We start from the raw sequence: 21,704 nt of genomic DNA, 5'->3' as shown, positions 1-21,704 counted from the left end.
TGAGGTCCTCAGAGGACAAATCACTTCACAGAGGGTGAAACAGTTTAAACTGAGTTACAGGTGACATCCTGGTCATGCAGTGGTGAGAACGACAGTGGACATCAGTCCTATGGATACCACAGACTCCTGTTGAACTTGTGCCTTGTGATTCCACCTCTTTTTTTCATTCTTCAGAGAACTTCTTCAACACCATTGAGGAGAGGCTGTCCGAAGGTGTCTGTATCCCCCACTTTTTATTGCACTGAATGTACTAAGGCATGCAAAAGAGACAGAACTGAGGAGGCAGTGACTGGGGAGGCGATATGATTCCCAGGTTGGAGACTGGCCAAGCGCGATGAACATGAGAAGACTTGCGTTAGTCAAGTGTTACCACTATAGCTATAGTGCTGATTGGCTGGTATTCACTGGATCTAACAGTTCCAGGACTGGCAACTGGATGTTAAGTCACACAGCATGTCAATCATTACTTCAAGATAAAAAAAAAAAAGAAGTGTTTAATGTGTTTATGCTCTTCTTGTTCTGTTTTCCTCTATGTTCTCCCAGTAGCAGTGAGTCATTACAGTAAAATGCTGCCAATACAAGCAGAGACATGACTAGACCAGACTTCATGAGAAAATGTTCAACTTATTAATACCTTACCTTACCCAACTACAGTGCATTTGAAATGCTGTTGAGCAAGGACTTCTGTGGTTAGCTCTTGTTTGTGCAGAAGTATATAAATGAAAGGACTGCTGAAAGGGTCTGCATGCACAAGGAATACTCTATACCGAAACAGGAAAGCAACTATCTCTGCAGCCATCGCTAAGAAAACAACACAAAGGAAACTGATATGTTGAAATATTCACAAGCTCTCACTGCCCATTAGGTTTAGCAGATAAGCTCAAGATCAATGCCATTCTAGGCAGCAAACGCCGTATGAATCTGGTGCGTGTGTAATTGTTTTGAATTATGCAACAGTGGTCATTTCTTGATTATGTCATTGGTGTTGTGAGTGCAGTGACTTTACAGCTCACAGATATGCTCTGTGAGTGACATACTGTATCTACTGGTGCATGTTTTCATGTAACTGACTGACTCATACTTTTAGAAAAGGAAGGCTTTGAATGCACTACTTGTAGTGGAGTATTTTCACAGCATGGTATTCCTACTTTTACTTAAGTAAAGGACCTCAATTAGTTCTTGAACACTGACAGTTGGATTCTGGGTAATAGTGCAGCTGGTCAGAGGTCTTCAACTCCTGTCTCATTGTAATATCTTGATGGAGTAGAAGAAAAAAGAGGAAACAAGTGGATGTGGATGACAACACTGGAGTCCACAGTTCTGTTCTGTGAGCCTTGCAGAGAGCAGACTCTCAGACCTGTCATATGTGCTGATGTTGCTTCTTCACCTTGACCCAGACGTGCCAAGTTTGAAAACCTGGTGTTGATTTACAACCTCAAAGACAATGAATGGAAAAAGATGCAAGAACTGACTGTGAGGATCTCTATGATGGATTTTCAAATGTATAGTTTCAGCAGTGCTGTTTTCATGGAAGATGATGCCTATTGCTACTGACCTTGATCTGGTGGGTCCAGACATGAAAATGTATACCAACATTATAATGAAAAAATTAATAAATAAAACCCAGCTTTGAGTCAGGTTTAATTTATTTCACTTAAGCTGAAATTAAGTGCATATTGCAGTAAGTATAGTGAGCAAGGATGCAAAAATGAAGAGGAAACAGAGGGGTGGCCTCCTGGGATATGACATTTAAGAACGAGAGCTGTGTTAACAACTGTATTAATCTTCTATTTTATGGTAAAATTTATTATCAGATGTATAAAATGCCAAATTCAGTGGAACAACTGGACTGAGAAAAGACCATAGAATATCTACTAATACTTCAGTTTTATATCCTTTCACACTGCAAGGAGGAGATAGTAACACAGTAGGTGGAGTTTGTGAGCTGGTCACTGATGGCCGCTCTGGTTTAAGGGTCCACTTACTGTATGTTTTGATGTTATGTTTACTATGACTCAGAGCTTTTTGGTATCATAGTATTTCCATGGTGTTATTTTCTCGGGTCATTTTCTCACAAAATTTGATAATTGAGGGACATTAGAGGTAAAAGGAGAGAAGAAATGGCATGCAACACAGATGCATGTTTCTGACTTGAAGTGTATTTTATCAGATGCACTCAAGCCCACTGGCTGTTGCTCAGACAGGCTAATGCAGGTTGATTGTGAGGAAATAAGTTACTAAAGTCCACTAAACTTTCTCGGAAGGGTTGTCAATGAGTATTTTAAGTTCAAATATATATTTGAATTGTAAAATAAAAGCAGATATTCAATTATGAAAATTAATATTTGATCATGGGAAAAAAAGGCAGCTGCACTGAAGGCACTGCATGACGGACAGGGGTCACAAAACCAGAGTTTCTGTTGTCCAGCTATTACTGTTTAGGTTTTTGTTTTTTTTTTAGGTTAATGAGAAAATCTGTTGACATATTTAAATCTCTCCAGTCATAATGTCCAGTGAATTCCCAAGACATGAAAATAAAATTGATTGAAAATTTTCCAGCTCTACACGCTGTTTTCCTCTGTGGTCCTCCATCTCTCTTGCTCCTCTCCTGATGAATTAAGTGTTTATTTCAGGCAAACCAGACTCGGTGGTGACTGCTGGAACAGTGAAAGATGAACAAAGGTTTTGGTAAGTTTCATTTGGTTTCTGGCGAGTTTGAATGAAATGTGTTTTACGATGATAAAATTACTGTTTCTGTAAATGGAGTCTGGCGGCTTTGATGAGAGTGATATAATGGCCGTTTCTGGCTAAACAAAAAACGATCTTACTCTTTAACAAAATGGTCTCTCTCAGTAGGGATCTTTTCCATAATGCTTTCAGACACTTATTGTAACAATCTAAGCTTGTCAGTGGCAAAAATAAACACTTTTAGTGGATGTGCATTGACAGTGAGCAAACGCCAGGAGGGATTACATTGTAGCCCGTTTCATGGCTGCTGGCTGCAGCGCTCTCACTCAGTACTGGAAAAACAGATAAGTGAAGAGGACATTTGTTTATTTTGTAACATTTAGGTATGTAGATCTTTTAAAAGACATATTTATGTTGAAATAACATACAAGTAGCATGTCTCTTGTTGTATATAATGCGAAAAAATAGATATTCGAATGGTTCGAACCCATGAGTTAGTTTTAGAAGGAATAATCAAACATCATTTTTGGCCAATTTTGAGAGCCTCACTTTGCAGAAATCTTGAGTGTTTCAAGCATTACCTGTAAAGAAAATTATTATTGCTATGATTTTGAAATTACAAAGTTACAGGATCGTACCGTGGAGGCAACATTGTACTGTATCATGTAATTCACAACAAATTCAAATTCTATAATTTTCTATTGGAAAGCAAGACGCCTAATCGCGGTCATCATTAACAGTGATTACATAGCATCCAATATGGAACAACATAGGTTTTTATGCAGTTTCATTTTAACAAGTCTGCAGATTACACATTTTGCATGACATTCTAGATAACCAATGATTTCCACATTCAACCATAAATAATGCTCCCATTAATATATCAGTCATGTTGACAGAGCAGACTGTGGATATAGAAAATAACCTGCTGAGCCAGGGTTTGCTGATTGATTCCCTTGTGAGCCAGTAAGGCTTACTGTATGTAACTGATGTATAAATCAGCCTGCGTACGCAAGTAATATATACAGTGTCTTTGCAGCTTCCATTTATTTCACAGAATTGTTATTTTCACTCATCTTTTACAACTATGGAAAGCAAAGTAGCGTTGACAGTGAGATCTGAACCAGAAACGCGTTTTCTCCAGCACAAAAAATGTACCTGTATTTTCTTTGGTATCTGAAGAATAGTTTGATATGCAGAAGGGGTTTTAAATAAAAAAAAATACTTGATGGTTTGGTTATGTTCAATATGAAAACAGGACTGATTAGAGGGAACTCTGTCTTAACGCAAATGATGGAAGTTATTGGAAAGTGGTATGATTTGTCCTTGTAAGTTTCAAAGGAGCAGTAAAGGAGTTTTGTCATCACTGTGAGGGGCCAGGCAACCAGTGGAGACTCCAGGAAGTCACCACGGCCAGCTGCTGTATTACAAGTGATAGCTGCAGAAAGCAACTCCCTGTAAAAACCACAATTTCAACTTGGTCAATACATTTCTGTTCACGTACGGGTTCAACAAAGAAGATGGAGCATGTTAATTAGTGAGCTTTTGAGGCGCTGGTCGGTGGACAGGGTAGTTGTTTCATACTGCTTACAATCTTTATGCTAAGCTGAGCTAACCATCCTCTGGCTACATGTGTAGCATGTAGCATGTGACTCTGGCAACAAAGCAAATAAGCGTATTTCCTAAAGCCTTTTTTATTTATACTTTTCTTAAGAGTCAAGTTATGGATTCAGTATATTCTGTTTCACAAAGGTTGTTAATATTATTATTCATTACATCACAAAATGTAAGCATGGTGGAAATGATGGCTCACACATAATGGCAGTGTGACAAGCTGCAGCACACATGATAAAAAGGTAAGTGAGGCCGATACAATGGGCAGCAGTGTTACTGTGTGCTGTTAGCCAGCTGTGTGATAAGCTTCAGTACTACACATGTATTTCTAATGTGTGAGGGGAATACTGAGATTAGGACGGGCAACATATTGGTTCAGACGATGTTAAAATATCACATCATATTACACTACATTATATTACATTACATTATACTGTATTACATTACCGAAACAGAATAATTTATACTTCATTTCTGTGGCTCACATGGTCGATAAAATAATAATACATTTAACTAAATTAGACTTCTGATGCGTAATTACAGCACCTTGTGGCATTATAATATGTGAAACAGTATCGATATATAAATCACAAACTTATAAATACGGTAATTGGATACCACAGATTAGGAAATATAAATTACGGCTTCAACATAACATTATATTAGATTACATTATGACACAATTATATGGTAACATAATATACATGGTAATCTAATGAGTGATATACTTTATACATATAAATTAGGTCATTAGGCGGTACTGTGGAGAGGTTGTTAGTGGATGAATAGAGTACCACAAAGGCAGGCTGGTTGGCTAGCTGAGTCACCATTGACTGCTGATCTACAAGCAATTATCCTTTTCCAATTTTCTGACTATAATTCTCAGGTAAAAGATCTATCCTCTAATTAGTGGCTGCTCCCAGTCAAAGGCACATTATTGCAGACAGCAGACAGAAACAGGGACAAAGTGGATCGATCAGACAGACAGACAGACATCTGCCAGCTGACTTATCTAATATGTTAAAAGAAAATTCCTCAAACACTTCCTTACTAAGGCTTCAGAAAGAGAAAAGATTCAGACAGAGAACAGACAACAGAACGACCCTTTTATGCAAGTAGAAAGTAGACAAAACAAAACGATTAGCAGAAAAGAAGCGAGAGGATGAGGAGGGAGTGGTTGGAGCAGGGGACAGAGTGAGATGAAAAAGGTAAATAGGCAGGAGAGGGAGGGGGTAGTTGGAGGGGAGATTGAGAAATAGAAGTCACACTTCAGGACACAGAGAGAGAGAGAGAGAGAGAGAGAGAGAGAGAGAGAGAGAGAGAGAGAGGAAGGAGGTGAAAAAGGACAACAGCTAAAAAGGATGAGGCAGTGAGAGAAAGATCCAGAGAGAGTAGAGGAGCAGGGGAGAACATTATATCAGATCTGAGTGGAGGAAGTCATTTAGTTAAATTTAGCCATCATTTAGAAAGCTCTTCATGTCCCCTAAACAGCTCCACACCAGCAGGCTACTGGATGCCACAAAATGCCTGCTAAAATCAAAATTAGGAGAGGAGAGGAGAGAAGAAAAGAGACAGAGAGGAGAGGAGAGGAGAGGAGAGGAGAGGAGAGGAGAGGAGGAGAAAGCTTGCTATGTGACACCTCTCTCTGTTCACTGTCTTAGTCAGTGCAGTGACGTCAGCTTTTTAACAGCATTGGTGTCAAATCTGGCCTCCCTCCTGTTTCTAGCGCCAGGAAGACAGCCTGAAAGAGATTATTAGACAGTAAATGTGGATTTCTCATGTTTATTTATGACACATTTTCCTTTTTGATCACTGTAGAGCGTAGTGCATCCTACAGAGGGTGGACACAATATCAAGAACACCTGTGCCATTTAATGCCAACGCTATGAAGCCTAAAATGTTCCATTCCTCTGTTAAATACTACTTGCCCTGCGTGCTCACCACTCTGCACTCCCACTTACAGAAAAAAATGGCTATATCAGAGCAACAAACAAAATGATGGAAATGATGGCAAAGCTTTTTTAACAGCAATTTACAGTGAATACGAGTAAGGGCATAAGGGTCAAAACCTAACAACACAGGCAACTGGTGTAACTCCATATTTCTGAGAGCCTGGCAACAACATTTGTACAATGCCAGTGTTCCTGGCTCATTTATACAAATGAAAAAGGGACAGCAGTAGTGTGATCTATTATATTATCTGAATCAACGAGGACAGCATGTCAGAAATGAAAAGAACCAAACTAATGTTGAGGGGGTTTTTTTATATGTTCTTTTAAAAAAAGCAAAAGGGCTCAACAGATATCTAAAGAGGCAAGTGTCTCCACACGGCGCCATTTAATTGAAAAACAACAGAAATATAACCACCATAGGAAGTACATTAACTTTTTAATCATTCACTTTTAACTGCATATGGAGGTGCATCAGGTTCATGATGAAATATTAATTAGAATACAGGGAAAACTGTAAGCTTTACAGCTCTTGATGCACAACATTAAGTACATTAAAGCCTAATGTGCAACATCAATGGAAAACTGTATTAATTTTTCCATCTAGATGCTATTTTCCGACCTTCTTGACTGGCACAAAGGAACTATACAGCATGTCTATTTCCAGTCTGAGTTTGTTTGCACCCAGTCAGACTATCCATCCGCCCAGCTCTGTAGAATCCTCCTCTCTGCTTCTAGATTCTTCTACACATTCTTAAATGATAAATAAATAAATCCAAAAACTCAAATTAAGAACTACAGCTACAATCTCACTCCACTGAAAAGGATTTAACTCTTCCAGAAAGTCTGCATATTGCATATACTAATTTGTTTTGCAATGCTGCCTGGATTTATAATCAGCAGTAATTGCTTTTGAGTGTAAGACATGCTACTTTTGTACCACATGCAAGTCACAGGGAGGTGGTGGACGTACAAAGAGCAGGACAGCAATAAATTGTGGGGACAACGGAAATATGTTGTTATTCTATGCTTTGCAGATGCATTCATTAACAATGTTTCCTCATTATGCCATACTGTATTGGCCCGAATAAAAACAATATTTTTGGGGGGAAATTATGTTAAGCAACGCTCGTACTTTATTTGAGGATTAGACGATTACACGTTCACAAATCCGATATCTTTTTGAGTGTAGAGAATAATGATGTAACAGCTGCTCCTACAGAGACGGCTGTCTTATGGATTGTTTAGAGGTTGTTTGTATCCTTAATGTTGCTGGGTCAGCAAATTACTTCAAGTCTGTTTATAACGAGTAAAGACTAAAAGTCTTTAGTTATCAGTTTAGTTAACAGCTCATGAACATGAGTTTGCTGCCATGGAAGAAATAAACTCCTGACGAATGAAAAGCAGGAAAAAGTCTGTGATGTGTTCTTCATCGCAGATGGAAACTCCACACTTGGCTTTGATCCCTCACATGTTGGATTTTCATGTCGGATTCGATTATTATCATTAAGCTGTGTATGTATATTGGTATCTTCTCATCTTCTTTATTTAAACTCTGTCTTCATATGCCAGCCTGTTCCTGTATGGGTGTCAGTTGATCCTGGGTACATAACTGTGCTGTAAGCTGCTTTGGCACTAGCAGTATGCAGTGCCATACTGCTGCAGCTAAAGCTAAGTCTTAGAGAGATAATGGCTTATTGTCTGCTTCCCCTCAACCATCAACAGATTAGAGGCATGTAGACACGCAGGCTCTCCCTCTCCCTTTCTCTTTATTTCTCTCCTTCTCCTCCCCTGGTTTTTTCTTCTCGCCCTTCTCCCTCTCCTCTCCCTCCACTCTTCTTATCTTATTTTTCTTCTCCATAAGCCGACTCACTCTCTCCCTCCTTTTACACCCACCCCACAGCCCATATCATTTTTAAACGTGTTCTCTCTATTTTCAGACATCATCTTCTTTCTCTTCACTGCCAGAAACACAAGAAAACTGCAGCGTCAGCCCAGGCCCCACCACCACCACCACCACCACCACCACACACTCACCCCACCTCACTCTCTCTCCCTGTGTCTCTCTATCTGTGGTACCAACCAGAAAGCTGTTTATAATACCAACAGTGGCTGATGTGGCCATCTGACATTTAGACAAACGATCTACGGAAGCAGCCGGGGAAATAGAGAAGGAAAAATGAGAGCAGAAAGGCATAAAGAACAAAACTGCAGACAAAAACAAGAAAGAGGGGAATATGATAGTGAAGCAGAGGTGCAGAAGATAGTCAGAGATACTGCGAGAGGAGAAACTGAGAGGAATATTGGCAGAAAAGCAAGAGAGATGCACAGGAAGAGGATAAAATGGAGCAAGAAAATAAAAGGGTGGTGAAGAGAGGAGGAGTGCTGAGGAGTAGACAGAGCAGAGGAAGTAGATAGAGGGCAGATGAGACTGTGACAGGAGAGTTATTTCAGTGGTCATATAGACATCTCAATGAAAATGCCAACAACCTAATCAAAGGACTCGAAAGGGCAGAGAGAGAACGAGAAAGAGACATCGAAGAAAAGTGGGGAGGAGAATGAGAAGGAGTGAGGTGGAAGATGTTGATGAGGGGGGAAGGACAGAAAGGGACAGAGGGAATGAAAGATGGAGAGACACGGAGAAAAGGGAGAGAGCTATAGAAGGGGAAGAAAAAAGGAAGAGGACTGAGAAGAAGTAAAAGATGGAGCATGGGAATGATGCATAACAAAATGCAGAGAACGGAATCAGAGTCATGGATGAAAAGAGGGGAAAAGACATGAGGCAAGAGAAAAAGGGCAGAGGGATGAAAGAGGAGAGATGAGTGGAGCGCCAAGGAAGGAAAATGGGGTGAGTGAGAAAGGAGAGAGAATTGCTTGCTTTTTGACATTCAAGAAGCACTACTTGAAACTCCTCATGGAAGCAGCTTATTGTCTAATGTGCTGAAGATGAGCTAAAGGGAGCTGATACTGTCTTCGCAGGCAAAATGTGGCAGAATTAGAACAAATTTGAGTCGAGAACATTGTTCAAAAAACCCTTAACTTGTCTGAAAAACATATTCAGACTAACACATGCTCACATCTCAGAGCAGAACATGAGACAGGTGGGAAGACAGACAGAAATGCTGTGTTATTTAGCCGTCATTTGTCAGACAGAAGTAAGCGATTGCCGTTGTTCAGATTTAATGGCCTGTAAAGGACACTGCAACATCAGTTTTCATACAGCTGTGTATGTGTGTTTGTGTATATGTTTGAGGAAAAAAAGATGGGCAATGTGTGTAGAAGTGTGTCTGTGTGTGTGTGTCTGTGTGTGTGTGTGTGTGTGTGTGTGTGTGTGTGTGTGTGTGTGTGTGTGTGTGAGAGAGAGAGAGAGAGAGAGAGTGTAGCTGATATTGCTACGGCTGGAGTCTTGGAGCCTTTTACAACCTTTCCTTTATTATTTCCTTATCACACTGCTTAAGGCCTTCCCTCCCTCCTCTTCTTTCCCTCTCCTCCCTCCACCATCTCCTCCTCCTCCTACTTAACCCCCTCCCCGCATCCCTCACTCACTCCTCCTTTACGACTCCTCACTATTTTTCTCAGTCTCTCCATCCATCTCTCTGCCTCTGCTCTCCAGCTGACAGGGAGATATTGCTCAGTTTACACATTGAGATGTCATGGTGGCATGAAAACCTCAGAGCTTCAGTTTTAAAACTTATTAATCTCTCTCTCTTTTTTTTTTACCTCAACTGATGAATTGTTCCAAATGTTTTCATTTCCCTATTTTATTTAATTGAGTTCAATACAATTCAATTTGATTTGATTTACTTTGATTTGATTGTACTGAATTTTGGGTGGATAAAATCCTGTTATTTCCCCCAAGGATGGCTCAAGGAAGCATTGGTAATAAAGCACATTGTGGTCTTTAATGGAAACAAATAAAACCTAAATTTAACAAGAAACAATTTAACAGCCATTATGTGCTCAGTACATTTCTCGGCCATTGGACTTTGGGAACTCATTCCAAACCCTTTTGCGGATTTTAAACACAGTTTAGAGGCATTGCTTTTCATCTATCTCTCCATCTGCTCTCTCTCTCCTCTCCTCCTTTCCTCGCCTGCTCTGCTATTACGAAGCTACCTTGTAAAAAGCCTTCAACAAATCAGCAACTGCCTCAGTCAGTCACTTAGCCAGCCTGTAACATAACCAATCAGCCAGCAAGTCAGTCAATCAACTTAACAACCAGTCCATCATTTAGTCAGTAAATAAAACTGACAGTCAGTCAGTCAGCCAGCCTGCTGGCCAGTTTCTCACCTCCTCCCTCCCTCTTCCTCTCCCACTGTCTTCCCTGTAGGGCTGTGCTGCAGTGGCACAGAGTACCACGGGACCTTTTCAGCGCCGCTCCTATGATGTTGGTTCCCACAAGCTAACATCTATTAACACTCTCCAAGTTGCTCCTCTGCCTCTTTCCAAATCTGTTTTCCATCCTCCCTTCCTCTGTCTCCTCTGTCTTCCTTGCTTTGTGCACAACAGGACCGTATTTTTTTACTTGTCCTTACAATGTAGGTTCAACACTGCTAGCGACCATTACCGATCATTAAAAATGGATGGAATAAGAACGATGCTACTGGAGCAACGATAGCCTGTGGCTAATCCATTTATACTCAGACGTACACACACACGCTCAGTTCAAAATGCATAAACACAAATTTACACACAAACATGCCGGCTGCTAATGTGGAAGCACATAAAAATCTTCAAAATACCATGCAGGCAAGTGCACACACACTCACACATACACACACACAGAGCTTCAACAATAACCACCCGCTCACTGACAGCCACATGTTTTATATGTTTGTACACCATGTTATGGTCTGTGCTCATTTGTGCATAGAAACTTCCAGACTTAAGAGAAATACACAGTTTAAATTCCTTCACATGGACACACTCATACAAGCAGATACACCCACTCATGCAGATGTGTGCAAACAAGCAAACACTAATACACATACATAAACAAAACTAACACATTCACTTTCAACTTGGAGCATTACATTAATATGACACACAGCTTGTACAGCTTTCGCATGGTTGCACTCAGAAAAGCTGCGTACACACACGATGCCTACATACAGTGACGTGCACACACACACACACACACACACACACACACACACTTTTAGCTTACGCATGGACATTTACACACAAAAGGGCACTCAAGCACAAAATAATCCCCTTACTACTTGCCCCCTAACACACATACAGATCTAACCCTAAGCATTTTTCTCTTGAAGGCAGAGAAAGAGAGAGAAAGGCAGAGACACTCGCAGACTGTTTATTCTTTAAAACCGTTCAGTTTCTGCAGACTTTTTAACTTCTTAAAGACACAGTGAAACAACAAAACTCACACTTTACAGAGCAGTGAACCCGTTAATGTGAGTGACAGCTGCATTAAAACACTGGACTACTCAGCAGACAAGTGGAGTACACATAATTTGACTAAAAACACAAGGAAAGAGAGAGGGTGATGGGAGGTGGTTGTCAATGAGAGAGGAACACAGAGACAGAGACACTAATAAACAATCTGAACCCTTTGCCAAGCAGGAGAGTAATTATTACTGTGGTTCTATGTATTTCTTTCTGCGTGTGTCTCACTGTCTCGCTCTCGCCCTTAAAATCACATTAATGGATGAAAGTAGCTTCTGCTGCTGCTGACTCGTCGCTTTGAAATGGAAATGTAACTCATTGGCTCCATATGTAGAGCGCACATACACACACACTCAGCATAGTACACGACATACATACACACATACAGTGTAGGTGTGCTGTAACAGTGTCTCTCCCACACACACACACACACACACACACACACACACACACACACACACACACACTGCCCTTAAACCATGGAACTAAGTGAGAGAAAGACTGAAATAACACTAATGTAACATTAACAGACACATTAGCCTGCTTAATGCTAGCCCGCTAGCCAGCCATTAGCCTACAGCTTATAGAAAATGTCATGCTAACAGAGAGGCAAAGCAGAAATAATAACATAGTTAAAGTGCTACATTAACAGATACATTAGTCGCTATGTTCCATGGACAGTCGCAGCAACCAACAGATACTCAGGTTTAAAGCCGCTGGGTGGTACAGCAGACGGACACTATCATACAGGATCTTTATTCAAGCTAAAAAATCTCCATCCTGCTTCAGTGTCTTTTAGCAAAACACTGAATCCCTACCAGCTCCTACCAGCTGACCCTGCACCCTCATCAGAAAGTGATTTTCTATACCTGGATCAGTAATTACCATATTACTTTCATCTGTGTTATTTTAGCTTGCTAGCCCTGGGATACGCCATATTAAGGTATAGTTTTACATTCAGACCGACAATGGCAACAAAGCAGCATCCTCATTCACTTCAATGAGACCAATGTGCTGACGAAGTGAGGCCACCACTGCAGAGGGCTCAAAAAAAAAAAAAAAAAAATTGGTCCAGAGAGAAGTTGCTGACATATGTACTGATCACGAGGATGATGTACTTAAGTGCATTTGAATGTGATGAGATGGCTTAGCTTAGAAAAACTGCTAACTACATACAAATCTTGTAACTGGACAAAACAATTTGAATCAGCAAAGCATTTCCACCTGAATTGTAAACCCCTTCCACAAAGCCTCCCTGTAGATCCCTGGACAGTGTTTATTTCTGACAAGCCTTCAACACTCACTGAGTTTCTCTAATGTAGCAAAAAAAAAAAAAAAGCATAAAATTGCCCTGAATATTTCTGCTTTGATAGATGTTTGCACAAGAGGTAACAGGTGTAGTTTGTTCACAAGGTTGGGAAGTTCTGAGAGGTACATCAAGTGATGTCTGGCACCTGAAATCTGAATTAATAGACGACAACTGATTTTTATGCAAACAGTGAACGGTCAATGTGCAGCACCACTTATGGAACCCATTAATGCTGCTACCAGAATGCACTGCACTGCCGTTAACATGGCAAACGAATGGAAAACGGTGGAAATGATGTACTGCACTGGAATTGGTAAAAATGTACCAAAGCTGTTGATGTTCTGAGTAATTTGTCAAATTAAATTTGGATATTGGTTTTCATGGATGTCTTGTAGCCACACCGACTGATCTTTCATTATGAACTCCAGTTGAGAGGTTCATTTCATGCTTATTTTTAGAGCTGGCAGGCTGAGTAATCCTGTGTTATGAAATAACCCTCAGCTCCCACCACAGCGAGGCGTCTGCACCACAAGGTACAGAAAAACAGCAACAAACTGCTGTGCCAAAGTGGCCGCATTAAAAGCTCTGTACCAGCCAAATCAAACTTTTAACCCATGATATAAATCAGAATTCTTTATGGCCTATACAGTAGCTCATCAGGCATATAGCTGGAGTTTTAACAGCATACAGGAGATCTTTATTTAGATGCTGGATGTAGCAGACAATGCTCACAGTAAAAAAGAGTAATGTAGTGGTCTCTATTAGTTGGGTTTAAGTATTTCAGAAAAAAACATTAGCATGATGGTTCAGAAAAAGAGCCTGACTATTAAACTAGACATGGCATTTACTCATGCTTACTAATGGGTGTTAAAACACAATTGGACCAGCAACGCAACAGCACTTTTATGATGCTCATAATTTCAAGCTCTGTCATGCTATTTCATATGATATATACATGCTCTTTAAATTCCCTTTTTCATGGCGTCTTTTCTGATCTCAGATGACAGATGGATGTAAGATTCTGCTGTGTGTGATGCAGTATTTACTGCAGGCATGAAATATTCCAGTCCAGTCATTAATATCATCAGATTTTAGAGCCCTGTTTGCTCATGCCTTTGGGTCAGCTCGGTGGATTTCCCTCCATATCTAAGGTATAAATTCAAGGTGGACAGGGTTATGATGTCATTACTTAATGCCAGACATTACTAGCTGAGCAGCACAAGATGGAAAAGTCATTCCTGATTAATCACGTCTGCTGGGGAATACATTTTCATTTTCTCTTTCACTTAGTCTCCCAGTGCAGAGCAGTGCCTCTCCTTCCTCTCTGTCCCAATGTCTCTTTAACACACTTGCTCTGATCTCTGCCTCTATCTCAATCTCTCTCTCTCGCTCTCTGTGTGTCTTCACACATATTCTCCTCAGCTCTCTCTGTCTCTCTAACTGCCCTCTCCCCCTGCATTAGTCTACCGTATGTAGGCCATGGCTCTTTCAAAAGTTCTACCATTTGAACACTATAAAGGCAGATTACTCGCTGGTTTTCAAGTCAGCATGGACGGCTGAAAAAGCCTTTCTCTTGACAGCATCACAAGCATAATGACCCATGTATATATGTACTCTGTGTGTCCTTTAATAGTTAGCTCTACTCTGTGCGACCAACAGTAGCACCGTTTCACTTCACGTGTTCTGCACATACATTCATATATATGTATCTAAATTTCAGAACTTGTGAAAATGGAAAAACAAGAGGTTCGTTGCTTCTCTCTATCTCTATCGTATCTCTCTTACGCACACATTCACACACTGCCTCTTTGCTCTCCATTGAACTGTGTACTCTGCAGTAGTTAACTGTATTGAAGTGTGTGTGTTCTCCAGTCTCACTGGACTACGAGGAGGACCCTCAAGTACCTGAAAATCATCAGCACTCAATGAGATGTCTCGCTCTTTCTGTTGCAGGTGTGCACGCAGACACGCATACAGAGTCTCCCTGGCGTTTTTCTCAAGCTCAGATTGTTTGAACTGTGTGTGGTCTTTGGTGTGACTGAGGGGATTCAATTATTACACAAACACCTGAAAACAATGAAGAAAATTTCTCTGTTTCTGTGTGTGTGTGTGTGTGTGTGTGTGTGTGTGTGTGTGTGTGTGTGTGTGTGTGCCTTTTAGTATGTCTCTCCCACGTAGAGGTGAAAGCTATAAGTGCTCCCATGCTTCTCATACAGAGGAAGCAGAAAATTATTAAAACACACACACACATGGAAACGAACACAAATGTGCGCACAGACACATGCCTCACTGAACTTAAAGTAAAAAGTGCATCATTAACACAAAAGCACAAGCAACAGAGAGACAACCGCAAATATGCACATGCACACACATGTGGTTCTACATATGCATGGGCAATGTGCTACACTCATGATAATTGAGACAAATCGCAACATCTGGTGAGTTACAATATCAATAACAATCAGAGCATGCCCGATTACTGAGTTTCGAAACAGATCCTATAATCACCTGATGTTTTTTGTTTTGAGACTGAGACCTTGATCTTTGTTGAATACAGGGTGAGCTGAAGTTCAACAAATTCTCAAACACTTGAAGTCCCCCAGTTTAGCATTTCTAAGCAGTACATTCACATTTAGTCAATGGTTTATAAGACACCATAATGTAGTTGTAAACAGATATAGAGACAGTTTCTAGTGTTTATTAATGTACAATATTTTTCAACAATTACAACGCCTCCTCCGAGCAAATATGTTTTATCATTACAACTTTTATTACTATATTGTTATTCATGATCTGTTTGTACAGCGGCCTCCACTATATGGGTGCCCACAGTTGGAGATATAGCTGTTAACAATACATGTTTAAAACCACATTATGCTGTTAGAAATCATTGTGCATGTGTTATAAAACCATATGCAGTCATTTTTATAAATAAAAAAACCACTTACTTAACCATTCACATAGCTTTCCGCCTTATCCCAAGGTCTTCCTCAATGAATGAAACTTACCTCACTAAGTAAAAGGATCTTAGTCATGAGATAACAGCAGTTCCATTCACTGAAGAGGGCCATAGAATATCGTCAAAATTTGCTGGAATAGTTAAGTAAGTGGTCCTTACATACTGTACAGCATGTGTCACCAAGATCAAGAAGAATACTCCCTGTTCAAATAATCTGTATACTTATAATCAGTGCCTGACTTATAAACTAATTTCTTTCTCTCACATTTCATTATGCTTTCTAAATTTTCACAAGTTTTATACACATGCTTCACACTTCTTCTGTACATCTAAACCCCTCCGTTTTGTGTACCTACAGTGAATTTGAATTGGCCGGATAGCTCTGTTTTAATTAGCCATCGTCTCATCGACAGGAACAGAGAGTGTGTGTGTGTGTGTGTGTGTGTGTGTGTGTGTGTGTGTGAGTGAGTGAGTTTGTCTCTTTCCCATGTGAGTGATATTAGTATGCCAGGCAGGAGGACAGACAGCTAGTTCCAATATCTTCTTGTTTGGCATTGATTCAATGTCAGCTAATTGTCACCGTGCGCATGTTGCACTTTGTGTGTGTGTGTGTGTGTGTGTGTGAGTGTGTGTGCTTTCAGGTTTTAATGTCCTCATCAGGGGCGTCACTAGGTTCTGAGGACAGGGGGGGCTTAGCCCCCTGGAGATGCACAGGATATGAATGAATGTAGTAGACATTAGGAAATCCAAAAAACAAATAACGAACAAGAACCGGGATATAACTTTCCCACTTTTGGACAGATTTAGTAGATACTCAATTGTTTTAGGCCACCATTAAATTTTAATGAAAACACATGCCGAATTTTTTTTTTTGATCACATTAAAACACCATCAACAAGAAAAACACAACAGATTTAACAGACATACTCTACTGCAACAACAAAAATAAACAATAAACTCAGGAAGTCTGTCAACAAAAAATACCTATAATCATTATTATATTATTAATTAGCCTATTATTATTACTATCATCATTATTCTTCTTCTGATTATTACTACTACTAGTAGTAGTAGTAGTACTAGTAGTAGGCTAGTATTAGCCTGCTTATTATTACTATTATTATCATTATTATTATCATCCACTCACGATAATGATAAATTAATCATAGTGGAATCAGCTCAACTCAGTAACCCGCAGTGTGCATCCATAATGTGAGAGAAACACAACTGATGCTGTGCCCCCAAAGGCTGAAGAGAGCGCAGGGCACACTTGACACTACAACCAGGACCATGATATTAGCTACTGGCTAGCTAATTAGCATATGCAGTGTTCCTTTATGGCTGGAATCTACCTCTTGGCCGCAAAACAACAGAGGTAAAAGACGTGAGCCGAGATCGCCTATACGTCTTTTTTTTCATTTAATTTATTTATATTTTTTCTTTTCTTGTAAAATGGGAAATGCTTGGTTCATGGTTCAATCTGCTGTTAACTGTGGGCTGGAGCTAACTAATTGCTACCAGCAGTGATGAATACTTACTTTTTTGAAAAACCTTCGTATATCCATTCTTCTCCTACTGCTGCTCTAGTCAATAGTTGGCTCTGTGTGCTGCAAAGGTAGGTACACACGCTGCAACGCGCTGCAGGGAAAACATGGACTGGATTCTCAGTGATGTGGGCGTACTCTACACGGCCAAGTGGAATGGACTGGGTAATGGCGCAGTGAAGGGGCTCTCTACCTTACACCATGAAATAAAGGGAAATGGACAGATTTATGATTATAAATTAATGACAGGTAATGTGAATATTTATTTTAACTCCTATTCTTGCCCTATTATATAAAATTTGTCAGAGATTTTTTTTGTAAAAAAAAAAAAAAAAATCAATAAAAAAAAAAAATCAATAAAAAATATCAAATTATTTAGGGGGGCTTAAGAACATTTTAGGGGGGCTGAAGCCCCCCTAAAATAGGCCTAATGACGCCACTGGTCCTCATAAGGATAAAAACATTAAAAAGCGTTGAAAAACATGGGCATTCAATCAGTCCTCAATTTGACGAGGGAATGAAAATAAGTCACCAGGATGTCCTATATGTGTGTGTGTGTGTGTGTGTGTGTGTGTGTGTGTATTTCCCTGAATGAATAAGTGAGTGAGTATGTGAGTATGTGTGTGTGTGTGTGTGTGTGTGTGTGTGTGTGTGTGTGTGTGATTAAACAAGTCCTTCATAGGCCCGTGGGAGTCTAAAATGAAGTTCTCAGACATGTTATTCTCGACCATGCGTGCGCATGTGCGTGTGTACGTGCCAAAAATGTCTTTTGTATAGTCCCCTGTAGAGTGTAGTTAACAATATATCAATTATGTAAGCACTCGCTGGGGTTTATGGGAATTATCTTCACAGTTGGACATTTGGACTTTTCTTGGCTGAAACAACCTGTTGATGAATGGGCTGAATTTATTTTTTCTCTCTGTCTCAGCTTTTGATACAGAGGCACAGTCTGCCGGTAAATATATGTAATGATTGTAAATACAGCAGGAGGACAGACCACAATTGTTACATGGGCATCCAATGATTTTTAAATTAGTACCTGGTTGGGTATTTAATTGTGAATTACACTCTTTACATACAGGGTAAATTTTGTTAAGATCCAGCCTCTGATTATTCTTCTTCTTCTTTTTCTAATTATTATAATCATTATGTCCTTACTTCAAGTGGTATTGCAGAAACAATTAATTTGGTGATTATCAAAAGAATTCCTAATGTCATCGTCACAGGAATGGATAAAGATTTTAGCTAACTTTTTGCTAAATTATTGATAAATAATGAAAACTAATTACCAGCACCGTAAAAATCTCACTTAATAAAACCTTTTCCTCCATCTTACTGCGGCCTGTGTTGTTTATTTGCACTTCAGTTCATGTCTGAAGTTACCTGACTTTTTATGACATTTTTAAGTGACATTTTCAGACAATCAATAATTAGTTGTGTGTTGGAATTTAAAGTGCGACATCACATTTAAATGGCTGCCAACCATCTGGGGTTTGAGGTTTGACGAAATAAATTATTGCCACCCTCCGTCTGTCTTTCCAGATGTCTTTCTGCCCTTTAATTTTCTCTTACTCTGTCTTTCTGTGTGTTTAACTCTCTCACTAAAGTGGCTGCTAGTATGCCGTACATCACACTGTAATAATGTGACATGGAAAGGCTTACTATGGTCAGTTTTTTAAACACTTTCTTGGTTTAAGACAGAATCTAATATAGAATCTGCAGCATACTGATGCCATAAAACTGCTTATGATTGTGAAAAAAAAATCAGTCTGAAAAAATGCAGATTTTAAAGTTGATAAAAATGTAGGAAACACACACAAAAACACAGGCACACACATCCACGCACAGACTGGAATGAAAAATACATTGCGGATGATAAGAAGCAGTTGGTTCAATCACAAACAGCTTAAATGCACCATCATCATATTCATCAACATACACAATTTACCCACAATCACGCTTACACTCAAATACCTTGTTTTCCAGGTTGACAGCCTGCATGTGTGGCAGGGGAATACAGATAAAGACAACACCACCAAACATGCAATATAAATGCACAGTGTGGAACAGGCAGAGATAGATAGATCAGTGTGAAGGGAAAAGCATGGGCACCGCTCAAGAACAAAATACCCTTACAACATACAATTATCAGGACTTTAACACTGTTAGAACCCATTTCTTCTTCATTGCAGAGGGGGGGAAATCTGACAGATGTGTGCATGTGTGTGTGAGAGGAGAGACTGAGAGTGAAACACAGAGGGACAAGCACTGAGAAAGAGAGGGAGGAGAAGTGCACACAGAGAAGCTATTGATAAACAGAGTAAGAGTAACTCTTCCACCAAGCGAGGAGAATGTTAACGCTTTCTTCTCTATCCGTCTATCCATCAATCGAAAACACAAGGGACCTCCATGGTCACAAAACCTCCACCAACACAAACCTGCTGGGCTGCAGACACACAGCATCAACCCCCTGTCATACTATCAAACTCTCCACAGCCACTGACACAACTGCTACTCTGTGTGTGTGAGTGTGTGTGTGTGTGTGTGTGTGTGACTCTACAAAATCATGTTATACTATGAGCATGGGATTTCCTCTCTACATGCCCTCCAGATGAAATTTCACCCCATCTCTGTCTCTGTCTGAGTCTCTCTGCTCATTCTGCAGACAGCAACACAGGTTATTGAGTTAGCTGCTCAGATTTGCCTTCTACCAAACCAGATTTTTAACTGTTTCAGCTGTTTCAGGTGTGGTCACCCCAACGCTGTCCTGGATAAACTGCATGAAATCTGGTTGAGGTGATTTGTGATTTATTTTGAACTTGGTAGATTTAATTTGATGAAAATATCTGCACAGCATTGAGGCTGGAAACGAGAATACCTCCACTGTTCCCCAGATGTAATATTATGTACAAGTTGGGCACCGCACTATTTCTCTCACGCACACACACAATAACCCACAGTGCGTGCACATAGGCTCGCTCTCTTTTTCAATCTCCCTGTCGCTATCTCAAAACACGCACGCACAGAAGGACACACGCACGCCATTCCGAGCGGCGAGCACGCGCGCACACACGTAACTCCCTCTCTCTCCCCGTCACACACACACACACACACACACACACACACCAGCGCCGTCCGCAGCAACGAAACGGCACGAATTCCCACCTTTCTTTTCCTCTTACTCTCGCGTGCGCGCTCACACGCAAACATAGCAACCTGCGACTATTCTGATCCCCTCCAACTCACGCGCTCGCACGCACTTATGTGCGCATACAAGCGCGCGGCCACGCATGCAAACACACAGACAAAATCGAAAACCTCCAAAACTCACCCTTGGACGAGGAGAAATCCCCGAAGAGAAGCCCCAGCAGAAGGAGAAGCGGGAGGTCGCGTCTCAGCCTGCCCGTAGTCTTCACATTCAGCCTCCTCCTCATCAGCAGGATCTCCGGCGTTCCTAAATCCGTCATTTTGTTGTTAAATAAATCCAAGCTGGCTTAATTTTAAAGCCTTCTCCCCCACCTTGCCGCTCTGCTTGGCTGAAGGAAGCGGAGGGGGGTAAAAGAGGACGGCCGCCCCCCTCCTCCTTTTTCTTTCGTTTTTATACAAAAAAAAGAAAACAAAAAAAAAAAAAGAATTATACCCGTAGATCAATCACGAAAACCCCAAACACACATGTCCATGTTAACATTTGGACAGGGTAACCGGTGACGGGTTGACGGTCTGAGATCGGGCAACACGCTGCTGGTGTGAGCAGTCATAGCAGAGACCGGAGGACCGGAGGAGAGGGACAGAGAGATGAAGAGATTCAGTGAAGGAGAGCAGAGAGATGGTCGGTAGGTCCGCACAGCATGGCGAGCGAGCGACGACTGAGGGAGAGAGGGGGAGAGAGGGAGAGAGAGAGCGCATGGGAGAGAGAGGCAGACGCAAAGTGAGAGAGAGCTTAGTCGAGAAGTAAAAGAGAGGGAGGAAAAGTGGCGGATAGTGGAGGAGGAGAGGGAGGGAGGAAGCAAAGGGAATAGGGAGGAAAGAGTGGGGAAGAGGGAGGAAAGGAAAGGGATGAGAGGAAGGAAGGAGTGAGGAAAGACGGACAAGAAAAGGGGATTTCAGAGCAAAAAGAATGCGATAGAAGGAGAAAGAAAGGAAAAACTGAAAAGAGGAGGGAGGGAAGACAGGTTTAAGAAAGATATACAAAGAGGGATGAAGGATGGATGGATGAAAGGAAAAGGGAGTGATAA

General features: G+C 40.7%; 1 protein-coding gene across 2 annotated transcripts in view; it reads right to left on the bottom strand.

The window, feature by feature from the left end:
- The window catches only part of LOC143318293 (CUB and sushi domain-containing protein 1), a 375,208-nt gene extending 353,871 nt beyond the window's left edge, over positions 1-21,337 (bottom strand). For both annotated transcript variants that reach the window (XM_076726460.1, XM_076726469.1), the window contains exon 1: positions 20,801-21,337. In XM_076726460.1, the coding sequence (XP_076582575.1) occupies positions 20,801-20,936 (136 nt within the window). In that variant the 5' untranslated portion in view covers positions 20,937-21,337. The remainder of the gene's footprint in view (positions 1-20,800) is intronic.
- Positions 21,338-21,704: the final 367 nt, after the last annotated feature.

The sequence above is a fragment of the Chaetodon auriga genome, chromosome 1, assembly GCF_051107435.1.
Source record: "Chaetodon auriga isolate fChaAug3 chromosome 1, fChaAug3.hap1, whole genome shotgun sequence".
Classification (NCBI taxonomy): domain Eukaryota; kingdom Metazoa; phylum Chordata; class Actinopteri; order Chaetodontiformes; family Chaetodontidae; genus Chaetodon; species Chaetodon auriga.
The sequence above is the reverse complement of the archived record's forward strand: the minus strand, read 5'-3'. Positions and strand labels throughout refer to the sequence as shown.